This window comes from Gymnoscopelus microlampas, assembly GCF_963454915.1.
Source record: "Gymnoscopelus microlampas genome assembly, chromosome: 7".
In the NCBI taxonomy this organism is placed as follows: Eukaryota; Metazoa; Chordata; class Actinopteri; order Myctophiformes; family Myctophidae; genus Gymnoscopelus; species Gymnoscopelus microlampas.
The window spans coordinates 21,727,297-21,755,233 of record NC_139944.1 but is presented as its reverse complement, the minus strand read 5'-3'; the positions used below and the strand labels follow the sequence as shown (position 1 = coordinate 21,755,233).

The window sequence follows — 27,937 nt, the reverse complement described above, 5'->3', positions numbered from 1 at the left end:
TCCAAATCTGGATCAAAATTCTATCCAATTTTATTGAGTGAATTAAAGAGAATACAGAGTTTCCTTCTGCTGCCACGTGTCATCAAAATTGTTACATACTTATTACTGACAGCGTCTTTGTCTAGTTCTGTACATTTCGGGTCATCACTCATCATACTCTGAAGACTTGCGCTGAAGTTCCCTTGTTTGATGTGACAGATTATTACCATCATCTACCGCAATTAACCCATTAAAACCGGGAAAGCATCGGTGTCATTTTAGATTTTAGCTACGTAACAACATATGGTTTTTTTTCCAGAAAACTCTTGGGATTTAGAACAGTGGTTTAGAACAGTGTTTCTCAAAAATAGCAGAAGTACAAGCTCACAGCTCACAGAACTTGCACATCTGCTATTTTTGAAAAGTTTTTGAAAAATCTTGAAAGTTTAGAATAATAATCTTCTCTTCTGGGGGTACCTGGCACAAAACATTTTCAGATGGGGGGGTCCGCGGCCAAATACATATCATTTTGGTCCTTGGCATGAAAACGTTTGAGAACCACTGATTTAGAAGGCATTTGTAGAATTGGCCTTAGGTCTTAATGGGTCAACCCTTTGGACTCTTCCTCTTCACACCCCCTACTGGGTGCCTGGTGGTCCCTTACTGTACCTGTGTTCCGGTGGAGGAGGGACTGGCAACGTCCCCCTCAGACCTCTCCTCCAGACTCTTCACGGTGATGTGATCCATCACACTCCCAAGACCCGGCTCCGTCTTCATCTGCTGAGCAACGACCACAACAGTACACACGTCAATAAACATGCCCGCAACTGTACACACATCACTAACTATCATTTACACCAGTGGCTCCCAAATGTTTCAGCTCAAGACCCAAAAGAGAAATTAGACGTTTGCCCGGGACCCAAACTACAAGCTCACAATGCGCCGCATTGTTTTTTAATTGATTAAAAGTTGTGATGTTTTTGTTTAAACTTTTTAAAATCTTTTGAAATAATATATATACAGTATTATATTTAAAAATTGGCGTCAACACGCATCAATTTTTGTATAAAGTATTTTTACTTTACTGGTGTATTTCCAGTTTTCAATTTACTTCTACTTCACTACATCTCAGAGGCAAATATTGTCATTTTACTCCACTGCAATTATTTGAAAACTTTAGTTAGTTGATTTTGATTATTCAAGACACTTGAAGTGCTCTGCGTTTCCCTGTCTATTCTGAACCATGAGAGGGAATGGTCTTACGTGTCCGTGTTTGGGCGCCGCGTGGAGCCGGGGGTTGTGAGGCGGTAGGCGCGGGGCATGGCATGGTCCGGAAGGATGTCCTCCCATCGGTGCTCCTACTCCTCCCCCTCCTCCATACATGGAACCTTGAGGTCTGGACTGATAGTTCATGGAGCTGGAATAGCCCAACGATGGACTGTGCGATAGCAAGAGGACATGACATAAGAATTTAGTGTAAATTACTGCAAGAGCTCATCATCAGGACCCAAGTAGACTGTATCAGAATGTTTAACTACCGCCAAATGTGCGCCTATTATTCATGGGAACTTCCACAGAAAATAATTTCACCCACTCTTTTACACCCTAGTGTCCGCCCTGAGATTGGGAGGTCGGGGTTCAATCCCTGGCTGGGTAATACCAAAGAATATAAATAAAGTACCCAATGTCTCTCTGGTTGGCACTCAATATCAAGGGGTGGATTGGGGGTATGTCTCTGCGACATACTAGAGTCATGTCCAGGGAGTGTACTTGTACATCAAGCTGCCTCACTCACTAGGCTCCTGAACTGTGGGCCACATGGCTCGGGAATTATTGGTTCCCAAGGCTACTTACTCTTTTTCACCTGTAAACTTGTGATGTAATAATTAAGTTGAAGATTAATCAAACCAGTGGCAGAGCAGTTAGTGAGTGAACAACATTACTTGCAAATATTAGACTTTACTAATATGGAGGAATGCCTTTACTTCCTGATATGGAATTTTCTGTTTGCTTTTAACCACATGATTTGAGCCCAGACTTCTGCTGAGGAGATAATATCTGTCCAACAAAGATGTGCACAAGTCTTATTTAGTTTAGTTGAGATCATATCTGACCTCATGCCGCCCACAGAGAGATGTCCATAAGAACTGGCCCCGTTCGGGTTGCAGCGGGCGTTGACGAAAGCCACCAGGGAATTGGGCGAGGTCCGGATGACCGTCTGCAGGTCCACACTGGCGTCAGACAGAGGAGAGATGGACAGAGCTCTCTTCTTGCTCAGCTTCAACATGGAGCGAGGCGTGGAGAACCTGGAGCCTGAGGGGAAGGGAGAGGAAAGGTTAAGACTCCATGTTCAGACCGATGGTGAGTACAGAAAGACTGAAACTAACAAGACTAAGCCTCACTAGCAGCCCCAGGCGATGTGCTGCTCCTTACACCCAAATAGACCAAAGTGGTTTTAACCAACCAACATTGCCATGCTTTGAACTCTATGGTTTCATAATCATTAGTGGGGCTGAAAGTGAAAGAAGAAAACATGTATTATTTGTAATTGGTAATATTGTAGGATTAATGAAGGAGGCGCTAGATGAAAGGCCATGGGGTCACCAAAATCAGTAGTGTTCACCCTGAAATCTGCCTATTAGACTATAAGATATATTGCGTGCAAGTTTGATATTTTGCACTAGAGGCAAAGGCAGGTGTTACTCAGATGGTTAAGGTTCGTCCTCCAGGGAGAATGAACAAGTTCAGCAAGTCATGACAATCAGTCATTTTTAGTGTGCAAGTGGACATGTTGGCCTTGGTGTGGCACTACAGGAAAGGCCATGCTATCAGTTAGGTGTCACCATATGTGGAGCATGAATATACGCAGCAAATTTCATGGTCTGTAGTTTTCAAGATATCTTGTTAGGGAGTAAACTGTTGTACCGATCAACTGACACTGCCAACCTTAGAGCCCCACCGCTAGAGGGGCTAAAAAACAAACTTAACAGATTGTTTCCACATAATTTTCACTGAATGTTTGCCACAGAATAGGGACACTTGTTCATGTGGTTAAACTTAAGCCTAAAATATCACAAAATGCATTCATGTGAGGATTTCCTTACCGTCCACTGAGCCCAAGTGATCAGAGGCAGACAGGCCCTGTGAGAAGCTGTGATGGGCAGACATCATACTGTTCTGGTTACAGTACGGGGTCCCACTACCGCCTGTTAAACACCACAAACACACACGCAGATGAGAATAGAAGCTACAGCTAGCGCTCATTGAATGTGTATGATTGACTGAGTCAAGTTCAAGTTGTTTTAAAACCCTATATACTTACAGTACCCTACGGGTCTATACATGGTCCCCTCCTTTTTTTCCCTCTTAACAAATCTCTGCCGAAAATAACCGAACTACAAGCTCACAACGTGTCACACATTGCAATGTGTTGTGAGCTTGTAGATCTGCTATTGTCGCCGAGACGCAATATGGGTCACTGTAACATGTTAATAATATGTTCATAACATGTTTGGATAATTGTGTCTGGTCTCTCGTCTTGTGATTTATTTGGACTGACACGAAGAAAGCTTTCTGTCTTATTAGTGTAATTGATTACATTTTCTCATATAAGTCAGAGCTTGCAAACGGGTCATGATAGGACAAGTTAATTAAATCATGTCCTTTAGGCCTTGTAAGTCACTTAATGTGGTGAAAATGATCTTCCTGATGTTTCAAAGAACACTCGATTGACGCCCTCTCCTCCTTAGTGAGCTTCTGATCATGTATCATGTATCCCTAAAGCCTATTACGCCACACTCCTTACATTACAGCACAATACAGCTCGTGCCTGCAGAGACGATGCTCATGGATTAAGATGGATCACTTGTACACTCTTCACAAGACTCCATCATGCAAAGTAAAATCTGATTGGATTGTATGAGTCACACTGGTACAGTAAAAAAAGAAAAAAGCAGATCTACAGGCTCACAACGTGTCTCATCCGCGAAGCGGTGTGAGCTTGTAGATCGGCTATGTTCGGCACGTGACACCGTTATACGACGAAGTATGTCACAATGAGACATTTGGTCTGAACTAGGCTTATCACAGCCATTATTCATTTTTATTTGAAGCAGCTGTTGATTACATCACAGTGTACGTACAGTACCAAGGTCAGCCTAGCCCTGAGTTTTGCTTTGAGTTATTTTTTACCTTTAGATGGCAGCAAACTCACTAAATTGGCCACGGTTTTAGGTACTATCACAGTGTGTAACTCTAGTGGTCTCTGTCAAATGTGACTCTTACCCTCCGTTGAGTGCATACCTCGGTGGCCCATCATGCTGTGTGGCGGCGGGGCCTGTGGGGGGCCCATGTACTGGTCCAGGCAGGGGCCCAGGCCCTGACCCTGTCCGGATCTCTGCGTCATAGTGGGGGTCATGGGGTTGTACATGGCTCGGCAGTCCTGTGGAGGGCCGTTGTGGTGAGGGCCACGCAGCGAGGACACATCACTGTAGGGAGACCGACCTGATGGGGCTAGGCTGGAAACAACAATGGGTACAGCACATCATAATTTGACCATATTTTCTTTTACCATATTTTGGGGGTAATTAACCTTGTAGTTTCCTTTGCTTTTGCTATTTTGATACACCAAATGTGCACCAAAAGAAGGCTTACTAGGAGGATTTAAAAATGGCTGCTGTAAAATGACCATGGCTAGGGCGTGTACGTTTCTGTTAAATGACAGTGACTACTGACTACTGCCTTTATACATTATAATTGCCCTCTATAACTAAAATTACAAATTAAAAACACCTTCAATATTTTAGAAATAGTGCATCTTTCACTCAATAGGGACAACTCCCGTAGCAAGTTGATGATGTCACTCATTTGTCCATGTGTGGTCCAGCACTATGGAATGCATGGAATGCATGTGCTAATAAAAACTATTTAAAATATTGCTTTGATGCTCATACCTTAGGAACCTTAGGACGTTGGTTTTCATTAGCACATGCATTCCATACATTCCATAGGGCTGTATGACACAAAACATAAATAAAATATTTCTAATTTTAATTACATAGGGCAATGATAATGTATTAAGGCATATAAGGCTTATTAGGGATCATTTTAAAGAGGGATGAGATGCAAGTGGGGTTCCAGCAAAGGGCCGGAGACCACAATTTCAGAACCACACTCCGAGCACCACATTTCCAGGAGCCTACTCTAACCCTAAACCCAGCCCCAACCTTTAAACCTAACCCTTAAGTCTAACCTTAACCCTATACCCTAAGCCTAACTCTAATGCCTGAAACTGCAGTCTGTGGCACTCGCTGGACCCATTATTGATGCAAGTAATGCCACTAATTGCAAGCTTAAAGCCTTTTGCGCTGTGATGTGTTCTTTTCACCACTAGATGGTGCATTTCCCTTACTCTGGTGCTTATTGTGGAAACTTACAGGGTTTTCCCCTCAAAGGGGAAGCCTCATTGGAACTTTCCAGTGTTCTCATGAATATCAATGTGTTGCTCTGACCTTTCCTGTGTCTTGATGGCTACTTCAAAACATTTCTCCGATGCTCTCTCTCTCTCTCTCTCTCTCTCTCTCTCTCTCTCTCTCTCTCTCTCTCTCTCTATCTCTCTCTCTCTCTCTCCGCAGACTTCATTCAACTCTCCCCCTTAATGGACAATTTAGAATACAAGAACGCTCGCCCTAAAACACGCTCACGCGAGCGTTCCTGTTACCCCAATTTATACTTCGTTGATCGACTGCATCGCTCACAGAAAATAACAGATTTCTCGACTAGAAAAACGTTATTTTCTGTTGAAATGATTTTGGCCAGCGACACGGCCATGCAACAAAGTATAAATTAGGCTTAAGTATTCCTTTCAGTTCTCTACAACGTGTATTCCACACAGGAGCTTAATCTGTCCGCTCTAATCCACTATGTCCGTTCCCCTCTTCTTCACTTCCCTCCCTCTTTCACTCCTCTCTACCTCTCTCCCCTCTCTCTCACTCGCTTTCTTTCTTTTCACCCATTCATCCCTCCGGCTCTACTTCTCTTCCCTCTCTCTCTCTCTCTCTCTCTGCTTCTCTCTGCATCCGCACCCTCTGTCATTTTAGTCTCTTGCTATCTCTCTTCTTTATTCCTCTCTCCCTTTCTCTGCCCACCCACCTTTCACTCCTGCACTCTCCCTCCCTCCCTCCCTCCCTCCCTCCCTCCTCTCTCTCTCTCTCTCTCTCTCTCTCTCTCTCTCTCTCCCTCTATGTCTCTCTCTCTGTTCTCTCTCTCTCTGGGTAACCTGAGCATAGAGCGAGGCAGTCATGCAGAGCGCAGCGGGGCCTGGTCAGCCTGTAATTAGCAGCTGTCAGAGAGAGAGAGAGAGAGGCCGAGTCCACCCTGCAACCTGGGTGGCATTAGGAGGGGAGGGAGGTAGGAGAAGGTGGGGAGGGGGCAGGAGAGAGGGGGGTGAGCCAGAGCTATCTCCACAACAATTGCCGCAAGACCTGGCCTTTTGCACCCAGGGAATGCCGCTCGCTGTGTGTGAGTAAAAATAAAAAAGGTTCAAGCCTCTGAAACCAAATAACGGCCCTGCTTCCTCATGAGTGACCACAGTGATTTAAGGCTCTGTGTTTATACCAAGAAGAAAAAAAAGTGGAGTTGTTGGTTTAAAGGAGTGGGACGTTCAAATGTTGTGGCTGTAACGTGGTAAGATTAGAGAGATGAGATAGTTGCGGGTTTCGACAACATGCATTGGAGTTCAGAACTTCAGTTGAAAGCTGGACGGTAAAGAATGATGCACATTGTTGTCTTACCCTCTGGAGGGCTGGTTGGTTGAAGATTCATAGTGATACAGCCCCTGGTGTGGCTGCATGTCCACTGGCATTGGAGCTCCGAGATCTGTAGGCCGGCTGCTCCCTTACACCCTGGAGATGACAAGAGCAGGGTTAGGATGATGACAGGGAAAAGGAAAACATATAAATAATAAAGTAAAGCAAAGCAAAGCAAAACAAAGCACTCAAGGGTAGAATGTGCTCATCCCCTATGCTCCCTCGTACCACACACAGAAACATGAATACGGCTGGGCTGAGGAGGAGTGGAAAAGCAATCCAAACCAAACCAAACTAAAAACTACTCCACCATGCCGGGCGAAGGTATACACAGAGAGACAAGAACAAACATGGTTAGATAAAAGAATGGTTAGGATGGCAATAACAGACCAAACTAAGCCAAATGGGTCAAAAGGAATATAATTCTCAACCAACCAGCTCCACGCTTTGACACTGTCACACTACACAGTAAAAATACTGTTACGGTTCAGACTGAATTAAATTAAAACTCTGGATTTTGGTGTGCAGGGGAGGTGGGCAGGGTTGAAGTCAAACACAGTTAGGATCAAGACAGACCAAACTAAAAGAAACCATCGAGGGACAAAATGAACACTGATAGACTACACTGTTTGGGGAAAGTGGCTGGAAATCCCAGGGCTGTTTTTACACCATAAAAGCAGTGCAACCCACACAAGAACCCGTGCTTGCAAGGTAATTGAGCCGGGCGAACCCAATTACAGGTATGTTGATATGCTAAATGTAGTTTGAAGCTCAGATGCGTTGTGGTTAAAAAACGATACCCTGAGACTGGATTAGAGGATTTAGATTAGAGGTTAGTTTGTCTCTTTAACAGCGAGTGAGTATTTAACCACTTTTCAACATGGCGTCCCTATTTTGGTCATAAATTCAAACGTTTTCAACAATCTTGTTTGGGGTGGAGCGTAGTATAAAACCAGGTAAGAGTCCAAAGAGCAGAGTGAAGTCATGCATGTCCCTTGCATTGTTCTGAAATCAAAATGTATCCAATCAGCAGATTCAGTCAAGGCGCTTTGTATCCGTATGTGGCTGGGTGGGAAAAGTATAGTCCATAAACAAACAGCAGAGGCTCGACTCCTTCTGTTGGCCACCCATAGATAGAAATGTAAGCATCCATGGCTCTGTTTGGATAATTGTGTCAGCTGCATGGCATCTATTATCATTATGTACATTATGGACTGTCCAGGAACATAGACACTAAAGTGTGAGATCAAATTTACAATCCTTTTTTTCACAACTCAATTTGGTGTGAAGATCACGTATCTATTCTAGACAATAACTGTCAGCTCTGAATTCTGGGCCATCAGCCATGGCATAGTAAAACCATGAAGGTCCGAATTTGCCGTTATATTTCATGCAATTATTTGACAGTTCAAAATTCCTTGACAAATGCTTGATCCTGGTACCAGGTCAAAATGTGTTGAATTTATGCTCTCCAGCATATAAATAAATACAGTCAGTACATGTAAATCATGCCACCCAGCAAATCTATAAATCCGATTCGAACTTGGGTCTTTGTGAGTGACTCACAAGGAGTATGTGGTCCATTCACTTACTGGCTGAGCCCCAAGGACCCCCCCCACAATATCTTTCTATTTCGAACATTCTCTGTAACCTCAGGTCACCAAAATAGCACAGCACTTGGTCACCTTCCAAAACTAGTGATGGTTAAAATCCAAATTCCACAATGCTATGCTATCCGAGGTGACTGTGTAGGTCAATGGTTCTCAAAGTGGGGTCAGGGGACCCCTAGGGATCCTTGAGGGGGTTCCAGGGGGTCCCCAGCTAAATGATTGAATTGAAAGTTGATAGGAATCCAATCAACCCTTACCGTAACTCTGAGGGTCCATTTGGTTCCATTTGTACACTCTCAGAGTTATGGGGGTCCGTGGCCTAATGTATACCAAACTGGGGGTCCTTGAAATTAAAATGTGTGCGAACCACTGGTGTAGGTTACTGGGGCTGGCCTACAGGTCATATGACGGTGTTGACGCGCCCTGACATGCTCCAACAGATTAGACAAAGGCCCTGTGACACAAACAGTGGGATTGGCGGTAATCTCTTTCTTTCTAAACAGTACCCTGACCATGAACCTCACACAGACTGTGCCGACTCAAACCTCAGACCTGCCCATTGTTCTCCCAGCAGGTTAGCGCAGTGGTTCTCAAACTTTTTCATGTCAAGGACCCCCAAAATGATATGTATTTGGCTGCGGACCCCCCATCTCAAAAATATTTTGTGCCAGGGATTTTTCAAAAATAGCACATCTACAAACTCATAGCACGGCACTCGGTGACGTGCTATGAGCTTGTAGATCTGCTATTTTAGAATAGCCAAAGTATAAAATAATGATTAAAGTGGTTAAAATGATTGTCACGCTATATTAACAAATTTACCTGGGGACCCCCTGGTACCCTCCCAAGGACCCCTGGGGGTCCCCGGACACAACTTTGAGAAGCAATGGATTAGAGAGTTGATGTACTGCACGTAGCTACTACGGAAAGAAGCAACTGCATTTTAGTTTACAAAAACTCCAAATTGATTGAACATAAAATGATTGTCAGTATTGTTGCATAATTTATACTCCGCCGCACGACTCGATTTGATGCGTTATTGCGTTGTGAACTTGTGGATCGGTTATTTTTGCCACAGACCACCGTCACACAACTAAGTATAAATCAGGCTTAACTGGGGAGAAAAAGTAAAGAAAAGTATTTGAGCAGAACATGTATTTCACAGGCATGTGCACAGTGCACGTGCGCACGTGCACTATGTAATTCTAGCTGAGAGATCTTGCACCTGCCCATTACATTCAACCACATCAGTGCAGGTACTAATAAGCAGAACTGTGGTTAGAAAGGTACAGTAATTATGGACAAATAATTAGTGTGCACACACACACACACACACACACACACACACACACACACACACACACTAACGGATGTGACAGTCATCCACAGCGATGATGATGAGGAGGAGGTAAAAACGATTTGTCATGTTTACATGATGGTTTATAAAAAAAGAAAGTGTTTAAATGAACCTTCTGCCCTGGATCAAACATGTGATAAAGAAACAATATAGGCTGTCAAATTACACCAAGTCCAGTGGTTCATTCACAAATGTACAGCATGTGAACATCCTACTATAATTCTAGTAAGCTGACGGTGGGTGGGTGGGTGGATGGGGTCTTGGGTCTCCGATCAAACTGCGCATGCGTCGTTGTGTGCCAGGTTTCGCGAGAGAAACAAGCAGCGAGGTCTATGAAAACGAGGCCAAACCAAACGAACCCTATAACACCAACATTGGCCCTAAAGCGCTTACAATCGGCGGACATGGCAACACCGACGCCGACTCTACACCATAGACCCCGCCCACTCTCTGCTGTGGAAAGTAAACACTCCAGATTTGTTTCCCCACACACGATGCACATTAGCTCCATAAAGAACGGTTCTATGTCGTTCTCTTCCAGGATCGGGCGAACGTCCGCCAAGGCTCCGCTGTTTACCCTTTTGTATACATCGTATCCCAAAACTAATGGTACATTCTAAACCGCACGGATGTTTAAGGTTTGGTCGGCTGCATAATATTTTAGGTCGCCAGCGAAACTACCCGTTTAAATCGCTTATTTAGTCAGCCTGTGGCCATGTTTCCCATTGTAGCCAAACCGGGAGCAGTAGTGGCAGCGGATGTAGGGTTTTTTTCCGGGTTGAATGGGAAACATGGCCACAGGTTTCGCGAGAGAAACAAGCAACGAGGTCTATGAAAACGAGGCCAAACCAAACGAACCCCATACCACCAACATGCAACCTGATAATAATGTCCAAAGCATGTCTGTGTATGTTTACATCCATTACTGTGTTGGCGTTAGTTGGGATTAATGTTTATTAGCCAAACCAAGTTAATATGAGCCCTTAGCGTGATGCTAAGCTAACGGACGTTTGGCGCTAGCATGCGGCTAACGCTAATGCTAACGTCGTCATCGTGACTTAATCAACAATGTAAACGTTTCATCAACACACTTTATGAACCTTACTGTGGTTAATATTATCAGTGCTACCCAAGTAGTCCATTGAAAAGTATTATTTTGGTGTATTTTGTGTATTGTAACTTGGACACTGTAACTTAATGGTAGCTGGGGCGACGCGTTGTTGGCTCATGGTTCAGAATGCCTCATGGGTATTGGAGTCATTTTCTGCTATTTCGGTTCTACTGTGATAGACTGTGCTACATTACCTGCTGCTTAATTGTGAATCATATATGCTATGAATATATGGTAATACAATGTTTATTTTCCTGTATTTCCAGGTTTATGACCTGAGTCATCTATGACCTGTGTGTCATCTGTGTGTCCAGTACTTTGTACTGTGTTGGTTAAAAAAGACAAAACACGAGTTGTGACAAAGACGTGTGATTCTCTGATTAATGTTGTTAGTGGTGTAAAATGCCATCAAAAAATATACTCAAGCCTGCTGCAGGGCAACAGAAAATAGCAAGCCTATTTTGCTATTTTATATAGCAATTTTTTATATATATACGAGGGGACGCGCGCCCTTCACCGGGTATGGTGAAGGGCGCCCTTCACCGGGTATGGTCTAGTATTTATCTATTTACGGTGTGGCAGGGTGCACAGTACTGCAAGAGGCAAGTAATCTATGAGAGGTGTGTGTGTGTGTGTGCGTGCGTGCGTGCGTGCGTGCGTGCGTGCGTGCGTGCGTGCGTGCGTGCGTGCGTGCGAACCGCTGGACCGATCATCTCCAAACCTTGTGATGCAACGTGTTGTGAGCTTGTAGATCAGCTATTTCCACTATTTAAAAAATATCTTTTAAGTCTAAAATGATCAATACGTCAGTCATTTCTTTATATATTTAAGTCATTTGTATCTGCGCTGTGGAATCTTTGTTTACGAAGCATACATACATACCGGCGAATATAGCGAATATACGCAAAATTCGGACTCGTTCCGAATAATTAAAAGACGCTTTTTCGCTTCGCTTTTTCGCTCCATGTACGGAGCCATTGACTTTATAAGGTTTTAAAAAAAAACGCATTATTCGCACGAAAAAATCGCCCCGGTGTGTAAGGACCTTAAAAGCGAAAGAGAAATGTCATTTTTATTAATATGTTCCCATGTTCAATGCCCAAAACACAATTAAATCGTTAATTGCAACTATTTGAATGACCATTAATCGTCAAGTAAAACGTAATAATGGTGACAGCCCTACTACTACCCACAGTTGGGCTCACTGTGTGTGACATCAAAACCTCACGTTGCCACCGGCGGTCGGAGCTACTGCTCATGTGACAAGTGATCAAACCTCAGCTAAAAGAGCTCCTGCTCTGTGTAGATGAAAGCACCGTGGTGCTGCGCAGTGGCAGTGTGGAACAGGTTGCCGGGGCCTGTTATGTCGTAGCACAAGTGTTAAAAGGGCAGCAGGGACCTATTTAAGCCCACAAGTCACTGGGGGGATTTGGTCCTCTGCAGAGGAGGGCGGCTAAGTGACGTGGGCGTTCCAGGGTAATTGCGCATATTCAGCACACGGCTCAGATGTGTGTATGATAATTAGCAGGAAGTGCTAAATAGAGATCTCTCTGGACGCCTCAGCTGTCCAGAACTAATAAATACCAGGAGGGGAGGGGGGGGGGGTCCCCAGACACCCTGACACTCACACACACACACACACACACACACACACACACACACACACACACACACACACACATATACACACACACGCGCGCACGCTGACACACCTGTCAGTCTCGCCAGGGGGTAGCGCGAGAATCCACTGGCCACCAAGTCGACAGACCATGCATGCGTGCGTGTGTGTGTGTGTGTGTGTGTGTGTGTGTGTGTGTGTGTGTGTGTGTGTGTGTGTGTGTGTGTGCGTGCGTGCGTGCGTGCGTGCGTGCGTGCGTGCGTGCGTGCGTGCGTGCGTGCGTGCGTGCGTGCGTGCGTGCGTGCGTGCGTGCGTGCGTGCGTGTGGGCGGGTGTGTGGGCGGGTGGGTGGGAGATTGTGTGAAAGAGCGAATGTGAATAAAGAAGGACTGTATGTAAGCAGTGGCAGGTGTGTATGAGCGAGTGCAGGAAAGAGAGTTTGGGGGACAAGTGTGTTTGTGTTGGAGCGTGTGTGTGTGTGTGTGTGTGTGTGTGTGTGTGTGTGTGTGTGTGTGTGTGTGTGTGTATGTGTGTGTGTGTGTGTGTGTGTGTGTGTGTGTGTGTGTGGTGTGTGTGTGTGTGTGTGTGTGTGTGTGTGTGTGTGTGTGTGTGTGTGTGTGTGTGTGTGTGTGTGTGTGGCGTGCGTGCGTGCGTGCGTGTGCGTGTGTGCGTGTGTGTGGTGTTTGTGTATGTGTGTGTGTGTGTGTGTGTGTGTGTGTGTGTGTGTGTGTGTGTGTGTGTGTGTGTACACACACAGTAGTGACTTGAGTACTCATCTACACTCATACATAACTGTGATCGTAGCCTTAAAATGCCTTGAAAGTTGAAATTGCAAAGTTAGAAGAATAACTTCAGAGTTTCGAGCACTAATGCTAGTGTTGTATGTATGTGTGTGTGCGACTGTGCGTGTGCGTGCGTGTGTGTGTGTGTGTGTGTGTGTGTGTGTGTGTGTGTGTGTGTGTGTGTGTGTGTGTGTGTGTGTGTGTTGCATGCACATGCCCATGGTGCTGACACAGGTGGGGTGGTATCCTGCTCTGTCCTGCTATTTCGGGGCCAAACATTGTGAGAAGCAGCCAGTGTGAGGGAGTGACTTCACTCTCCAGTGTAATTTTGTGGTGCTGGGCACTGGCTGGGAGAAGGATGGGGCTGCACTGCAGGCAGGAGCAGAGTATTTAAAACCCCAAGACCCATAAATCAGACGGCTAACTAAACAAGTTAGCCCTCCTTGGGCAGGAACCAAGGAGCTGAGGATGAGGACAGGATGTCCAGACACTCTCTCTACACCCAACCGTTTCCCCCGTTCAAATACGTCTCACTAACCATAGATACCAAAACCCAGACCCTAATACAAATAGACCTAATTCAACACATTTACATCACCAGGCTCACCGTCCCACACACTCACACAGTATGAAAATAATCCACTTTGACCTAATGACCCCTCAAGATCGTGACCCTACCGCTTCAGTTATACTTGTTGTACGGGAAATAGCCGATTTACAAGCTCACAACGCGTTGTGGTGCAATCTATAGTGAGCTTGTAGATCGGCTATTTGCACAAGCCCACAATGTGAACGGCACCGAAGCATAGCCCCCTGCAACAGCTAGCTTTCTTGTCTGTTTGATTTTGTTTTATTTTATTTTATTTGATAAATTCAAGATACAAACACCAAAGTGCGAAAATCTAATAACGTTATCTTATTATTACACTGTCATTCCAGTTCTTTGACACCTGCTAAATATCATCTTGGTTAAATGTACGGCTGGCCGATATGGACAAAGTCAAATAATACAATATGTTTCTTTGATTGTGACTATAAAATTATATTGAGACGATAATAAAAAGACAACCTACAAGCTCACAACATGTCATGTCACGATGCAACATTTATGCCATATCACAACAGCGATATAATATCGATACACTATATTGCCCAGCCCTAGTTAAATGTCTGACTCAAATTCTATTACGTACAAGGTCCATTCATGTGAAAGGCTAAATAAATGAACTGTGAATTAACAGTAACGGGGACTAGACTCACAGCCACTTCATCTCTCCCCACGTAGACATAAACCATTCATTCATTCATTCATTCAGTCAGTCAGTCAGTCAGTCAGTCAGTCAGTCAGTCAGTCAGTCAGTGAGTGAAGTGATGCAGGAAATAGTGGAGTGAAAACCAGGAAAGAATCTGGTATGAACATGAAAATGTGGGGTGCTAAATAGAAACATCTTCCTTCTGTATGTAATATCACAAGTTCAGTGCACGCCTGTAAACAAGAAACAACACGAGGTATGTGCACCACTGCACCTCACATGGAAAGACCTCCTCCACTACCTATTAAAACATATATCCAGCATATCCTGTTGCTGACTACTGAGTAGTACTAGCCATAGGCTAGATGGCCTGTAAAATGTCTGTTATTACTATTATTACAACACCCCACACATACACACACTTAAATGACAGGGTTTCAAATGAAGTCTTCCGTCTAATGCTCACTTAAGGACACTGCCAGTTACCGATCTACAGCAGAGAGCTGCCAGTTAATACAGCCCCACGCCTCACCTACCGAATTAGCAAATGATCATGTTGTACAACCACATCTCTACACCTAAAGTAACATGGTTGGGCTTAATCCTGATTTATGCATCTGCAACAAAGTGTAGGGTAACGGGTCGTTTCGACAGAAATTATCTATTTTCTACTGAGGTCCTATTTTCAATGGTGGACAGTAACGAAGTACATTTACTTGAGTACTGTACTTAAGTAATTTCTTTGAGTATCTGTACTTTACGTGATTTTTTGTATTTTTGGATACTTGACTTTCACTCCACTACATTTCAAAGACAAATCATGTACTTTTGACTCCACAAACATTTCTAGGAAGGGAAAAAGTGCATTGTACTACATCGTCACCATTAAATATAGTGAAATTTGCCGATCTACAAGCTCACAATGCGTCGCATCGTGACACGTTGTAATGCAATGCATTGATACTAAAAAGAAAATGTACTTTTTAAAAGCATGTTCTTTTGAATACTTAAGTACAAATTTGACTGAGCAACTTTCACTTGTAGTTGAGTAATATTTGACCAGGATTATATATACTATATAGACTCAATTACTATGGGGATATGTACTTTGTCAACCACTGCCAATTTTGTTTACTTGGTATGCTGCATTGTTGCACCATTGTGTTGTTCTAATCCCGAGAGAAACTGACTGAGAATGTTTTTTTTATGTTTGTATAAAAGCAGAAGCAAACAGATCCATCACAAATGCTGGGTCTTGGGACTTTGGAGGTTTTTACTGTGGCTCACTGTGCTCCTCCAGGCATCCCTGACCACCACTAAACCAACCCCACCACACATCACCCAAAGAGGCTTGTCACTGCTGTATGTCAACAGAACCAAAGTAAAGTCAACCTAAAAAGTCAACAATAACAGTGGTAGTAATATAGATGGCTACTTCTACTTTTCGTGTAATATAATATCAACCCAGTTATGTGAAATAGTGCGGAGCCCGTTTGGGGTGCGTGGCCATTCGGAACGTGTGACCGTTCGCAACACATGCCTGTTCGATTGCTTGGCCCCCCGAAGTGCTGCTTGCAGCGTTGGATAGAAGAACCGTGGCGTTATGACTGCTTGCAGCGTTCTCAATATGCGCTCAACTTCACACTCGACCCTTGGGTCCCCAGCAACACTGACAAAATGTTAAGTGTGTGATTGGGACACAGTATGCCCCCCCCCCACACACACACACACATTATGGTCAGTGTTATTATATAAAAATAGGTACTTCGGTTCAGTTTAGTACAACTTGCACAACTAGGACTTCTCCGGTGATTTCATTTGGCCCTCCTCCCACTGGGGACATCTCTTTTAGAGGACAGATACTTCCACAGGTCAATGGCTCTGTTGGACAAAGGACGTGATACTACGGCCCCATTCTGCTGCCTGTCCATTCCACTCCCTATTCTACTCTATGGCCATGTAACACTAAACTACAGCGCTCACATTGCCCCCTTGTTAAAAGGATCAATTTATGACATGCCCTGTGTTCTTAGTCTCATTTCTCTTCTGTATGTGACTGTGCGTGAGTTCGCTCACAGGCACACTGTGTGTGTGTGTGTGTGTGTGTGTGTGTGTGTGTGTGTGTGTGTGTGTGTGTGTGTGTGTGTGTGTGTGTGTGTGTGTGTGTGTGTGTGTGTGTGTGTGAGAGAGAGTGAGAGTGAGAGTGTGAGAGAGATATCTAATCCATCTATTGACGTAGACATGACACACACACATAGAACAGCCAACCGAAAACTCCAACACATCTTTGGAACACGTCGGACCATATAAACACTCATCTGAAAGTATTTTGTTCCTGTCTCTCTCCCCCAGCCTCTGTATCTCTTTCTTTTCCATTTCACTCATTCTCCCTACACTATCCTACATTCACTCTCTTTCCTTGATTCTTGATTCTCTTCTTTCTTTCTCTCTCTCTCTCTCTCTCTCTCTCTCTCTCTCTCTCTCTCTCTCTCTCTCTCTCTCTCTCTCTCTCTCTCTCTCTCTCTTGCTCTGTCCCCTTCTTTATTCCCCTGGCCGGTATCTCTCTCTCTTTCCCTCTCACACTTTCTCCTCCACCCTCTCTCTCGTTCCCTCTTGGTTCATTCCTGCTCCTACGACCTCTCCCTCTCCCTCCCTCCCTCCCTCTCTCACTCCATCTCTCTCTCTCTCTCTCTCTCTCTCTCTCTCGCCCCTCCCCCTCCTGGCAGGCCAGCAGTCGAGGTGGGTGTTCTCGGGCTGTTATGACTTGGGAGACGATAATGGCAGCTATAATGTAGCCAGCCGTTCCTGATGTGGCTGGGCTTGTGGGGGATTCTGTTGTGTTAGGGCCAGAGACGGAGGAGGGAGGGGGGCGTGGGGGAAGGAGGCGGGGCTCTGGCGACGAGCCAACCACAGCCAAGATTTTACCACATTTTCTTTCTTTTTTTTTGCTTGTTTTTTTTTTCTTTCTTCGCCCACCAACTTTTTTTCTGTGCCTGTTGTTTTCCTTCGTTGGTAAACTTTGTTTTTTAAATTCTGCCTTTGTTTTTGTAACCCCCTCCCCTAAAACTGAGACCCTCCTCTTTGCCCCCCTTCTCCACATGCACGCACACCCATACACACCACCCCCACCTCACACGTTTTTTTTCATCGCTTTTTACCCAGACTGTAGGAATTCCTCACAGCTGCTGTAATGTGATTGGGGCTGATGGTACGAACTGAGATATCACTGTAATTTACTGTAAGCCCTGCTCACTGACGCACAGCACTGCCACAACTTAACTGCTTAAAAACCTTTACTTAATTATTATTCTCTTTAATGTCAATTTGAAGACAGATACTGCCTGGAACGCAGCATCATGACTAAAGTGCAAGCTACAGACAAACAATATCCTGTATTGATAAGTCAAAGGTACTGTTGGACGGTCAACGTTAAAAGGTTTTTACATATTCACACGCTAGCAAATGTCCGCCTCCGCCATTCTCCTTAGTGCCTTGAGCACTAAGCCACGCAACAGAGATTGTTTCATTTGAAGTGATAATAAATAAGGAAAGACTGATAGGAACAACGTCAGACTACAATTATCCATGAATAGAATAGAAAAGAATAGAATAGAATAACCCAGGCTTCTTAAACCCCCATGGCCCATCACATGAAAAAATAAAAAAATAAACAACTATTAATGATGAGTCTAGATTGAGGGGGTAGGTAGACTATACAATGTGTCATTAGGGTTACAGGGCATTGAAAGTTTAGGGACTACCTTGCTCTAAACTGGTGTTTACTAAGCATTAGGTCTGTGGTTTATGCAGTCAACACCGTAACCCATGTTTCAACCCCCGTTGACTCACACCTAACATATTTCTGTACTGTAAACTGTGGGCTGAGGAAGTCTCCCGACTCTGGGTTCACACATATTCCAGGCTGAATGGCAGAGTGAAACGTTGATCCCTTGTTGCTACACAGGCGGAGTGACTGATGACAGACAGCGGGGTCACTGCGGGCCGGGTGCTTAAAAAGCGCACCTCGACACTGCGATATGGCGGAGAAAGAGCGCAGGATAGAGAAGGGGCAGAGCAGGACACAGGAGACGCGGGACCGAAACCAGAACGCAAAAAGAACAGTAGCGCGCAAAATCGTTGCTGTTGGGCAGAAACAACCCATCTCCATGGCATGTTGCAACTTTTAAACTTTTTTTGTAAATGAATTCCCTACTTCATCATACAAGTGCTGCACAAAAGTAGTGAAAATAAGCGAGCTACAAGCTCACAACGTGTCGTTTTTTATATTATTTTTTAAATAGTAATAAAGATGGAATGATTTTGGGTTTCCAGCCAACAAAATGCTCTGTCGTACAGCAGTGTTGCGCTGTAGCTGATTTACAAGCTCATCTGTAACGCGTTGAGATTGATTGATTGATTGATGAATTCTTTACTGACACAGATCCTATGCACTTATTTCCATTGTGGTCCTTTGGTGTAAACGTGTGTGAGCTACTGATCTGTTGTTTTCGGCATAAATCAGGCGGTAGAGTAGACGACAGAGAAGCTGCTGGGGTTGGTGGGTTGTAAGCATTCAAATTGTTTAGTGAGGCAAGCCGTCCGGTCATTGTCGTTAATTACATCAACGACAATTCACATAAATATTTTGGGGTCCAATTGGGCCAATTTTTACTTTCTCTCAGAGCAAAATGTACTCTAGTTTGACTGTGTGCCACTATCCACTGAGCAGCTCCACTTGCTCAAGAGCACACAGACTCAGTAAGTGGAGCGCATCGCTTATTCACTACTGGACACCGGCCAGCCTGTATTTGAACCGTCAACCTTCAGGTGATACACTCTCAGAGTTAAGTAAACACTGAGGAGTTTTCAATGTACAGGAGAGAGAGCTGGTGACTGAACGCACAAGAGATTCTTTCCGTCCCCTCCCATTTAGCTGCTACACAGTAAAATCCTCAGTGTTAATGTATCTATTCTACAGTATTTGTAACCCTGTGTAACCCCTGAGTGTTTACAAATGGAACCAAATGGAACCAAATGGAACCGTGGTTACATTTGGTTACATTTGTACACTCCAAAATTAAATAAACACATTTTTATTGATTTGAGAGTGTACAGTGTCACACTGCTGTATAGCACTGCTGCCATTCAAATAACCTGTACAGCTCCTGTATGGTTCTATAGAGGTTCTCCACTGGTTCTTTAGGCACCTCTAATGGTTCTATATAGCACCATTTGACAAAGGTGCTATTAGCACCTTCAGGATAGGTGCACCAAAAGAGGTTCCCCTATGCTTAATAGTTGCTTATGAGCCAAAGAACCACTTTGAGTGCTATTTAGCACCATTTGTGAGTCACCCAGCTCACTCCACCACTCCAGCGTTCTCCGTTCCTACTTTTCCTCCCTCCCGCTCTCTCTCTCTCTCTCTCTCTCTCTGGGCCACCCACCCGCCATCCTGCACACATACCTGTGGTTTCCTGAAACCCTGCTTGTCTCTTCTCCTCCGCCCTCTGCTCCGCTTACCTTCCACCCCCTCTCCCTCCATCCCTCCCTCCCTCCCTCTCAGTCCCGCACACCTTTCTCTCTCCGTCCCGGATACCATGTCACATCTCACTCTCCTCTCGTATTCTCTCATTCTCCTTCTTCCTCTTCTTCTTCATCCTCTGCTGCCTGTCTGTTTGTCTGTCTGTCTGTGTATCAGGCCACTGTATCAGGTTAGTAATGCCCCCTCCCCACCCCGACCACAAATATCTCTTTGAACTCCTTTTTTTACGGAGGAGAGACGACGAAGGAAGCAGGGGGAAGGGTGGAAGAGTGACGGTAAGGGAGGGAGAAGGAAGGAGGGAAGGAGGGAGAGAGAGAGGGAGGGGAAGGACGGGACGGTTGGATGGATAGAACAGATGAGGGGAGCTGGGATTCAGACAGCTGGTCCCCAGCTGTAGGGCCGATGCAGCAGCAGCACAGCACAGGGAACAGATCCATCTATAAACAACTGGGAGCCACCAACGCACCCCCCCCCCCCCCCCCCCCCCCCACTCACACACCAATCTCCTCGCCTCTTCTTCACTTTTACCGGCGTTCCTGAAGCCCACCTCTTCTCTTCATGCTATTCCCTTGCTGACTTAAGGCTGATTTGTACGTAACGCATTCTGAGCTTGTAGATCAGCTATTTTTGACGTGCGATACTGACACGCAACTAAGTATAACTGAGCCTTTACTTGTCGTTCTGTGTCACTTTCTGTCCGCCCAACCCTGTACATCTCCCTCCTTCTCTCCTTCTGATTCTTTGCCTCTGAGTTTTACTCTCTTACTTGTCTCTCCTCTCTCTCTCTCTCTCTCTCTGTCATTCACCTGAGCGCCGTACCTCCCTGTCTTAGACTGAGCGAGTTCCCCTGAGACGCCTGTTTACATGGTCAGCTGCGGTGCTTATCAAGGCACTGACTGAATGAATCCATCAATCAGTATGTCTATCTGTGTAATTTATACTCTGGTGAATCCACTCTGGTGCATTCGCAACATGTTGTGAGCTTGTAGATCTATCCATCCATCCAGCCTTGTGGACAGTCCCACTCCATGGAACATACCATGTTGCCTGTCAGCCCAAAGGAGAAGGTCCTGGTTCAGAAACACAGCGTAGCCGTCTTGCTAACTGCTTACACAGAGACCAGCGTAGGGGTCCGCTCATAATTCTGACATCCCATTATTCCGATGTCTCAATAGTCCGACAAACGTTAGTGTGAGGTCAGGGTTAGGGTTAGGGATAGGGTTAGTTATAATAGGGTCAGTTGGACCAACAGCACGTGGGAATAATGGGCCTGATCGCCCCGATAAAGACATTAACCATCCCACACATGTTGCAATTTTTATAGAATACATTTTGTTTTAACTTCACTTCCTCTCCGCCACATTTTTGGAGTGCTCGGATCTCCTGTTCCTTTTCTACATTCTACATTCCCGCTGATCTAGAAGCACCTTCAATACACTTTTAACACATTTTTATCTCCTGTGAACACCCGGTTGGCCTCTTGTGTTTTCCCTCTGCAATGCCTTTTTGTACTTAGCACCTTAATAAAATAGGCTTCAATTGTCCGAGCTGCTCCAGTGTCTTCTCTACATATGCTTACACAGAGACCAGCGTAGCCATCTTGTTAACGGCTTACAGAGACCAGCATAGCCATCTTGTTAGCGGCTTACACAGAGACCAGCGTAGATATCTTGCTAACTGCTTACACAGAGACCAGCGTAGCCATCTTGCTAACTGCTTACACAGAGACCAGCATAGATATCTTGCTAACTGCTTACACAGAGACCAGCAGCCATCTTGCTAAATGCTTACACAGAGACCAGCATAGCCATCTTGCTAACTGCTTACACAGAGACCAGCAGCCATCTTGCTAAATGCTTACACAGAGACCAGCATAGCCATCTTGCTAACTGCTTACACAGAGACCAGCAGCGGGGGAGTGAAAGAAGCCAAATAATAATCTGTTGGGTTTCTAGAAAGACCACAGTGATTATAAGAAAAATAATAATCCTAACAGTCCTGGGTGGGCAGGCGAGATATTTATAGCCAGCCGGTTGCTACTTATATTCCATAGCAGTATAACACACAGCTGGGAGTGAGGAGGAGGAGAGAGAGAGAGAGAGAGAGAGAGAGAGAGAGAGAGAGAGAGAGAGAGAGAGAGAGAGAGAGAGAGAGAGAGAGACAAAGAGAGAGAGAGACAAAGAGAGAGAGAGAGAGAGAGAGAGAGAGGAGGTGGAAAACTCAGCAAAGGCAGAAAGAGAGGGGGGCTCCAGGGTCTACACTACACAGTGTGGGGGTGGATACCCAGTGTGTGTGTGTGTGTGTGTGTGTGTGTGTGTGTGTGTGTGTGTGTGTGTGTGTGTGTGTGTGTGTGTGTGTGTGTGTGTGTGTGTGTGTGTGTGTGCGTGCCTGCCTGCCTGCGTGCGCCTGCATGCATGTGTGAAGCGGGTCTGTGTGTGTGTGTGTGTGGGAGAAACCACGACGCGGCCTCACTGAATGACTACAGCAGCAGAACAGGGCCTGCAGGCCACCAGGCTCACACAGTGACCACAGCTCTCAGCACCCTGTCTCTCAGACATGGAGAGCTATGGCACAGGGAGAGGGGGGAGTGGGGGCAGAAATATGGCGCGCATGGCATTGCAAGGGCAGGGAGTTAAATGAAGCCGAAAGGCCCACCACACCATGTTCTCCCATTCACACGGGATTTACTTCGAAGACCACATTTCAAACGCAGTGTTTTTCTTCTTGATGGACGATTGATGGACGGGTGGAGAGCCATGGATATGCACTGGAATAAGGTGGTTAGAGAAAAGATGACAAGAATGGCAGGGAAGATACACAGTGAAAATCCCCATTCAACTCAGAGAGTGAAGAAATGTACAAATGATACGTAGCTTGTGAGGTTAGTTCAGGCAGTATATACACATGCTCATTACTATGTGGGTGTATACAGTGTTATGCAAGACCCATACGTCATACGTGGCAATCAGCTGACCAATTGGGCAGGTTATTTAAGCTCACCTAAATATGCGTTCAATCCGCTGTATTTGTCCCTGGTTTGTTGTTTTGCGGCTGTTTGCTCCCACCGCCACCCCAGCACCACCAGTGGGCTCTGCTATTGGTTCTGTTCCCCATGGGGGGTTGTTATTGTATATCTATCTCCCTGCTCTTAATGGTTAATGATGGTTGTCTACTCTAATTGTGCTGGGCAGAGAGAAAAATGTAGCAGAGCCTGAACGCCAGGATAAAATATTACATACACACTTGTATTCTCACTCTATAATATTGGTTCAATCTATTCTTTCTATAATATTGTTTCAATCTATTTGTGAGTTATCTGACTGAAATGGATAAATTAGCACGGAGGATTTTACTGTTTAGGCAAAACAAACGGAAAAGACAGAGAGGTAAAGATGAAAATATAGAAAAACGGGCAGACAGACAGAAACATGGACAAGAGATAGAGCCCCAGCCAGAGGAAAATTGTGAATGAACTGACCATATGAATGTGGCCACTTCCTTGCAGATACTTTACATGAACATTTCCTAGAGATGTTTTATGTACGTATAAAACAAATGGTCTCTATGCCTCAAAATATACATCTCATATGTTTCTGCCTGGCATACAGTATGTCATATGGCATACCTTATAGCAATTTACCATTTAAACCCCAAGCTTGTTGTAATGTATGACTTAACATTTTCATATAGTAGCCTACATGAAAGAATTCTACGCAGTACAATTTTCAGTGTTAGCTCTGAGTGTTTAACTACCGGTATACATTTTTACACTCAGTCATATTAAAGCTGCAATCTGGAACTTATTTGAATGAATATAATGCCATTTTGACCAATCTGTACAGTAGAGTATGTTAATACAATATAACTGGCACATCTGCAGGAGTTGGAGGTTGTGTCCCTAGTCCCTACTCTTCCATTGAGACATTTAGACCTACTGGCTGCCAAAGTAGCCCTGTGCAAAGCTCATAACCCCATACTGTATCTCCCCTGGGCCAAGCAGGCATTCCGTCTTGGAAGAGCGGTAGAAGATTAGCCAGAGACCAGGGCTCAAATCCAGCGTAGGACATTAAAGTTATGGATAGGCTCTATGCACAGCAGCCATAGTGCGAAGACATTCACAGGTGTTGCCAATGATACTAATGAAGGCTCTGTTCCATTCTGGACAAACAGAGTCAGGGTGCGTCAGGGTGCTGATATTGTGCATGTTGGCTCACTGGAAACACTCTGCTACACCAGTGGGTCTAAAGTTGGGGTCCAAGTTGGGGAAACCACTGTGCTACACTAAGTGGAACAGAGCCTTCATTAGTATCATTGGTAAAACCTGTGAAGGAAGTGATAATAAGGCTGCTGTGCATAGAGCCTATTGCAACTGTAGGACTGACAATTTGACTTTTCTGTTTCTATATGTTACCTTAAGGTTGGGGAATATACAGGCACAAGTGATATTTGATTTGGAACAGATGGACACTATGGTGATCTGACATGCAATTAGGGCCCATGGAGATATAGACAAAACAGATGTGATGGATACTCCCTGTAACACTTTACTTAAAGGTCGGGACTATAATGCATTATAGAATTACACTTACAATGCCCTTATAAGGCTCTATAACACTCATTATAAATGTTTATAATTATGCACAAGAACTTATAACAAGGTGTATGTATAAAAGACACTTTATAACTGACTAAGTATGGTAGTTATAATGTAAGTTAACTATCATAAACCTTGTTATAAGTTGTTATGCATAACTATAAACATTTATAACGAGTGATATAAAGCCTTATACAGTAAGTGCATTATAATGCATTATGAATGGGATTATAATGCATTATAGACCCGACCTTTAAGCAAAGTGTTACCAAAGACTCTACTATACACAGACAGACAGACAGACAGACAGACAGACAGACAGACAGGAATGCAAGACAGGCATACAGTACAGACACACAGAGAGATAGAGCGATATTGATAAGTGATATTGTTTGTCTATGTCTCCAGTCTGCGCGTCTCCTGTCGCTGGGTGTTGTTGTGAATAATAATACGTCTCTACGTCTAACCTGCCAACACAGATAAGCCTTAATAAAACATAGAAATCTCAAGTAAATACTGTTGAGTACTGTTCAGACATATACTGAACACATGTGAGGCTGCGGATGGACAGCCAGGTTTACTCAAACTCGGGATAATGGCCGCTAACCACGTGCACGATGACTTGTGCCCTTAATCGGAAATTGTAATTCTTGAAACAAAGAACTGCCTGCGGAGTGGACCACCAACTTCAAACAGAGCTGTCCTTGACAGTCCCCCGGTCTCTCTCTCTCTCTCTCTCTCTCTCTCTCTCTCTCTCTCTCTCTCTTTCTCTCCCTCTCTCTCTTTACTCAGCATGTGCAATTGTACTTGAATTTGCCTCAGCAGCTGAACGCACATGCCGAGGCATGTCTCCATCAGATCACAGTTGTAGGACTGTAGGACGAAGCCAGAAAAGGAGTGTGTGTGTGTGTGTGTGTGTGCACGCACATGTGTACGCGTAAGTGCAAGCATGCTTGTGTGTGTGCGGGGGGGGTCATTATGTGGTGTTATATCATCGCATTACTCTCTCTGCTTCTTCCTTCCAATTACACAAACTCAGAGTGAAACAAGAGAGAGTTTTTAATGAAACATAATATTCAACTTAATGCAGCACACAAGTTCTGCACTGAAGACATCGTGCTCAAATTTGTTTCACTCGACAAACAGTGACTCGTTTCATCGGCTTGCCAAGGAAATTTGGACGACGATGTAGTAACTTATAAATCAAAAGACAAAGCCAAGATGGCCACGATCTGATAACGCCAGAAATAGAATCCCTCCCTCCTCTGTTTTTAATGTTGTTCTTCCATTCTGCTTAACATTTACTTAAACAATTTTTCACTGGCTCACAAGCTACAAATTACAGAGCAACTATTTGGAGCACACGTACGCACGTATAAAGTACACACATGCACGCACGCACACACGCACACGAACACACACACACACAGAGAGGGTTACCGGTACTATACTTGTGAGGACAACAACATTTTAGGATGGCATTGAAAATGGCTGAAAATAACTAATTCTAACCATAACCATGAATGTTGGTTCTTACAATGTCTATTTCTTCTAATATTCTACTATAGCAAGGGGTCTTCAACGTTTTTTTTTCTTCAACCCTAGCTGAAAGAGAGATGAAGCAGGGACTCCCACCACTACATACTGTATACATTTTTATTTTCATAGATTTCATATAGAACAACTCCAAAGCTCTTTGCCGAAAATAGCAGATCTACAAGCTCATAACGCCTCGCAGAGCGAATAGGGATCCCCTCCGAATAGGGATTCTAGGATTCAAGTGGTTATTCTAAAAAAGAAAATCCTATCACTAAACGATTTGGCGGACCCCTTATAGTAGCTCTGAGTACCCCCTAGGGGTCCCTGACCCCCCGTTGAAGACCCCTGTACTATAGTACTTTGGTCCTCACAACTATAGTAATAGAAGTGAAGTAGTGAACACAGTCACACAGCTAAACACACACACACACGAGCACACCAAAATGTGGACTTCTCATGTGTGGTCCTCCTTGGATGTGAGTAGTTCATAACTAATATAGCGCGAGGCATTCAGCTTAATACCCAGATGTTCATAGGGGCAAGGCATCCGGGCCGGCATTAGCTTTTAATTGGCTGGGCTCCCTGAGCTGATGTTTGGGGCTTAGCATGTGACTCAAGGAGACACACACACACGCGCACACACACACACCCCCACACACACACACCCAGGCAAAAAGCCCACAAAGACATGCACGCTCGCACGCACGCACACACACACACACATTGTCTCCCATTCTTTCCCGACACTCACATTATACTTTGATTCTCGCTCTCTCACTTTTCCTCTCTAGATGACAAATATATGACCACACACACACACACACACACACACACACACACACACACACACACACACACACACACACACACACACACACACACACACACACACACACACACACACACACGACAAATGAAAGAGTTGGCCTGGCCCTGACAGGGCGGTTACAACACATCTCGTATGCTGTCAGGAAGAAACGAGGGCTGGCTGTCCAGAGTAGTATAACAAACTAAACAGATGCACGCACACACCCACGAGAGACAGACAGACACACACACACACACACACACACACACACACACACACACACACACACACACACACACACACAGTTCCATCAGTGAACTTGGATGCAGAACAGCCTGGACGGGACTGCGTGACGCCACAACACTGCAGCCAGCAGCCATGATGATGTTTTGCCTGCCGGGTTGTTACAGCCTGCAGTACACAGTACAGTACAGGATACATACCAGGGTTTATGATGACAACTATCACATTAATGTCAACCCTCACCGTGGAGGATACATACCGTTGCTGTCGGGGAGGAAACCTTGTATGTCCACAACCGCTCCTTTTTTATTATTATTATTTTATTTATCTAACCCATTAAGACCTGAAGCCGATTCTACGTGTGTCCTAAATCCCAACAGTATTCTGAAAAACGTATGTTTCTATACAGTTGTGCTCAATCTTTTTCATGTCAAGGACCCCCAAAATTAAATGTATTTGGCCGCGGAACCCCATCTCAAAATATTTTGTTGACATTGAATAAAGCAGGGCATTGATTTACGAAAAACCATAAAAGGTTGAAATATGTTTCTTGTCCGACAGCGACAACATTATTGTCAGAAACGGAGGGAGAGAGAAAGAGAGGATGAGATAGTAAGAAGAGAAAGAAAAACACCAAACATGAGCTAAAAGTGCTTGTACACACAACAAACAGTATAATAGTCAAGGTGAGATTGG

The 27,937-nt window shown here is 44.6% G+C and overlaps 1 protein-coding gene across 4 annotated transcripts in view; it reads right to left on the bottom strand.

The window, feature by feature from the left end:
- gli1 (GLI family zinc finger 1) overlaps positions 1–27,937 on the bottom strand; it is a 72,970-nt gene that overhangs the window by 13,045 nt on the left and 31,988 nt on the right. For 2 of the 4 annotated variants that reach the window (XM_084063350.1, XM_084063351.1), the window contains 6 exons: positions 6,771–6,881; positions 4,264–4,496; positions 3,084–3,185; positions 2,094–2,292; positions 1,243–1,417; positions 649–759 (listed from right to left, as the gene is read on the bottom strand). In XM_084063350.1, coding sequence (XP_083919476.1) covers positions 649–759; positions 1,243–1,417; positions 2,094–2,292; positions 3,084–3,185; positions 4,264–4,496; positions 6,771–6,841 — 891 coding nt within the window. In that variant the 5' untranslated portion in view covers positions 6,842–6,881. The remainder of the gene's footprint in view (positions 1–648; positions 760–1,242; positions 1,418–2,093; positions 2,293–3,083; positions 3,186–4,263; positions 4,497–6,770; positions 6,882–27,937) is intronic. The other 2 variants (XM_084063352.1, XM_084063353.1) reach the window with 2 other exon arrangements.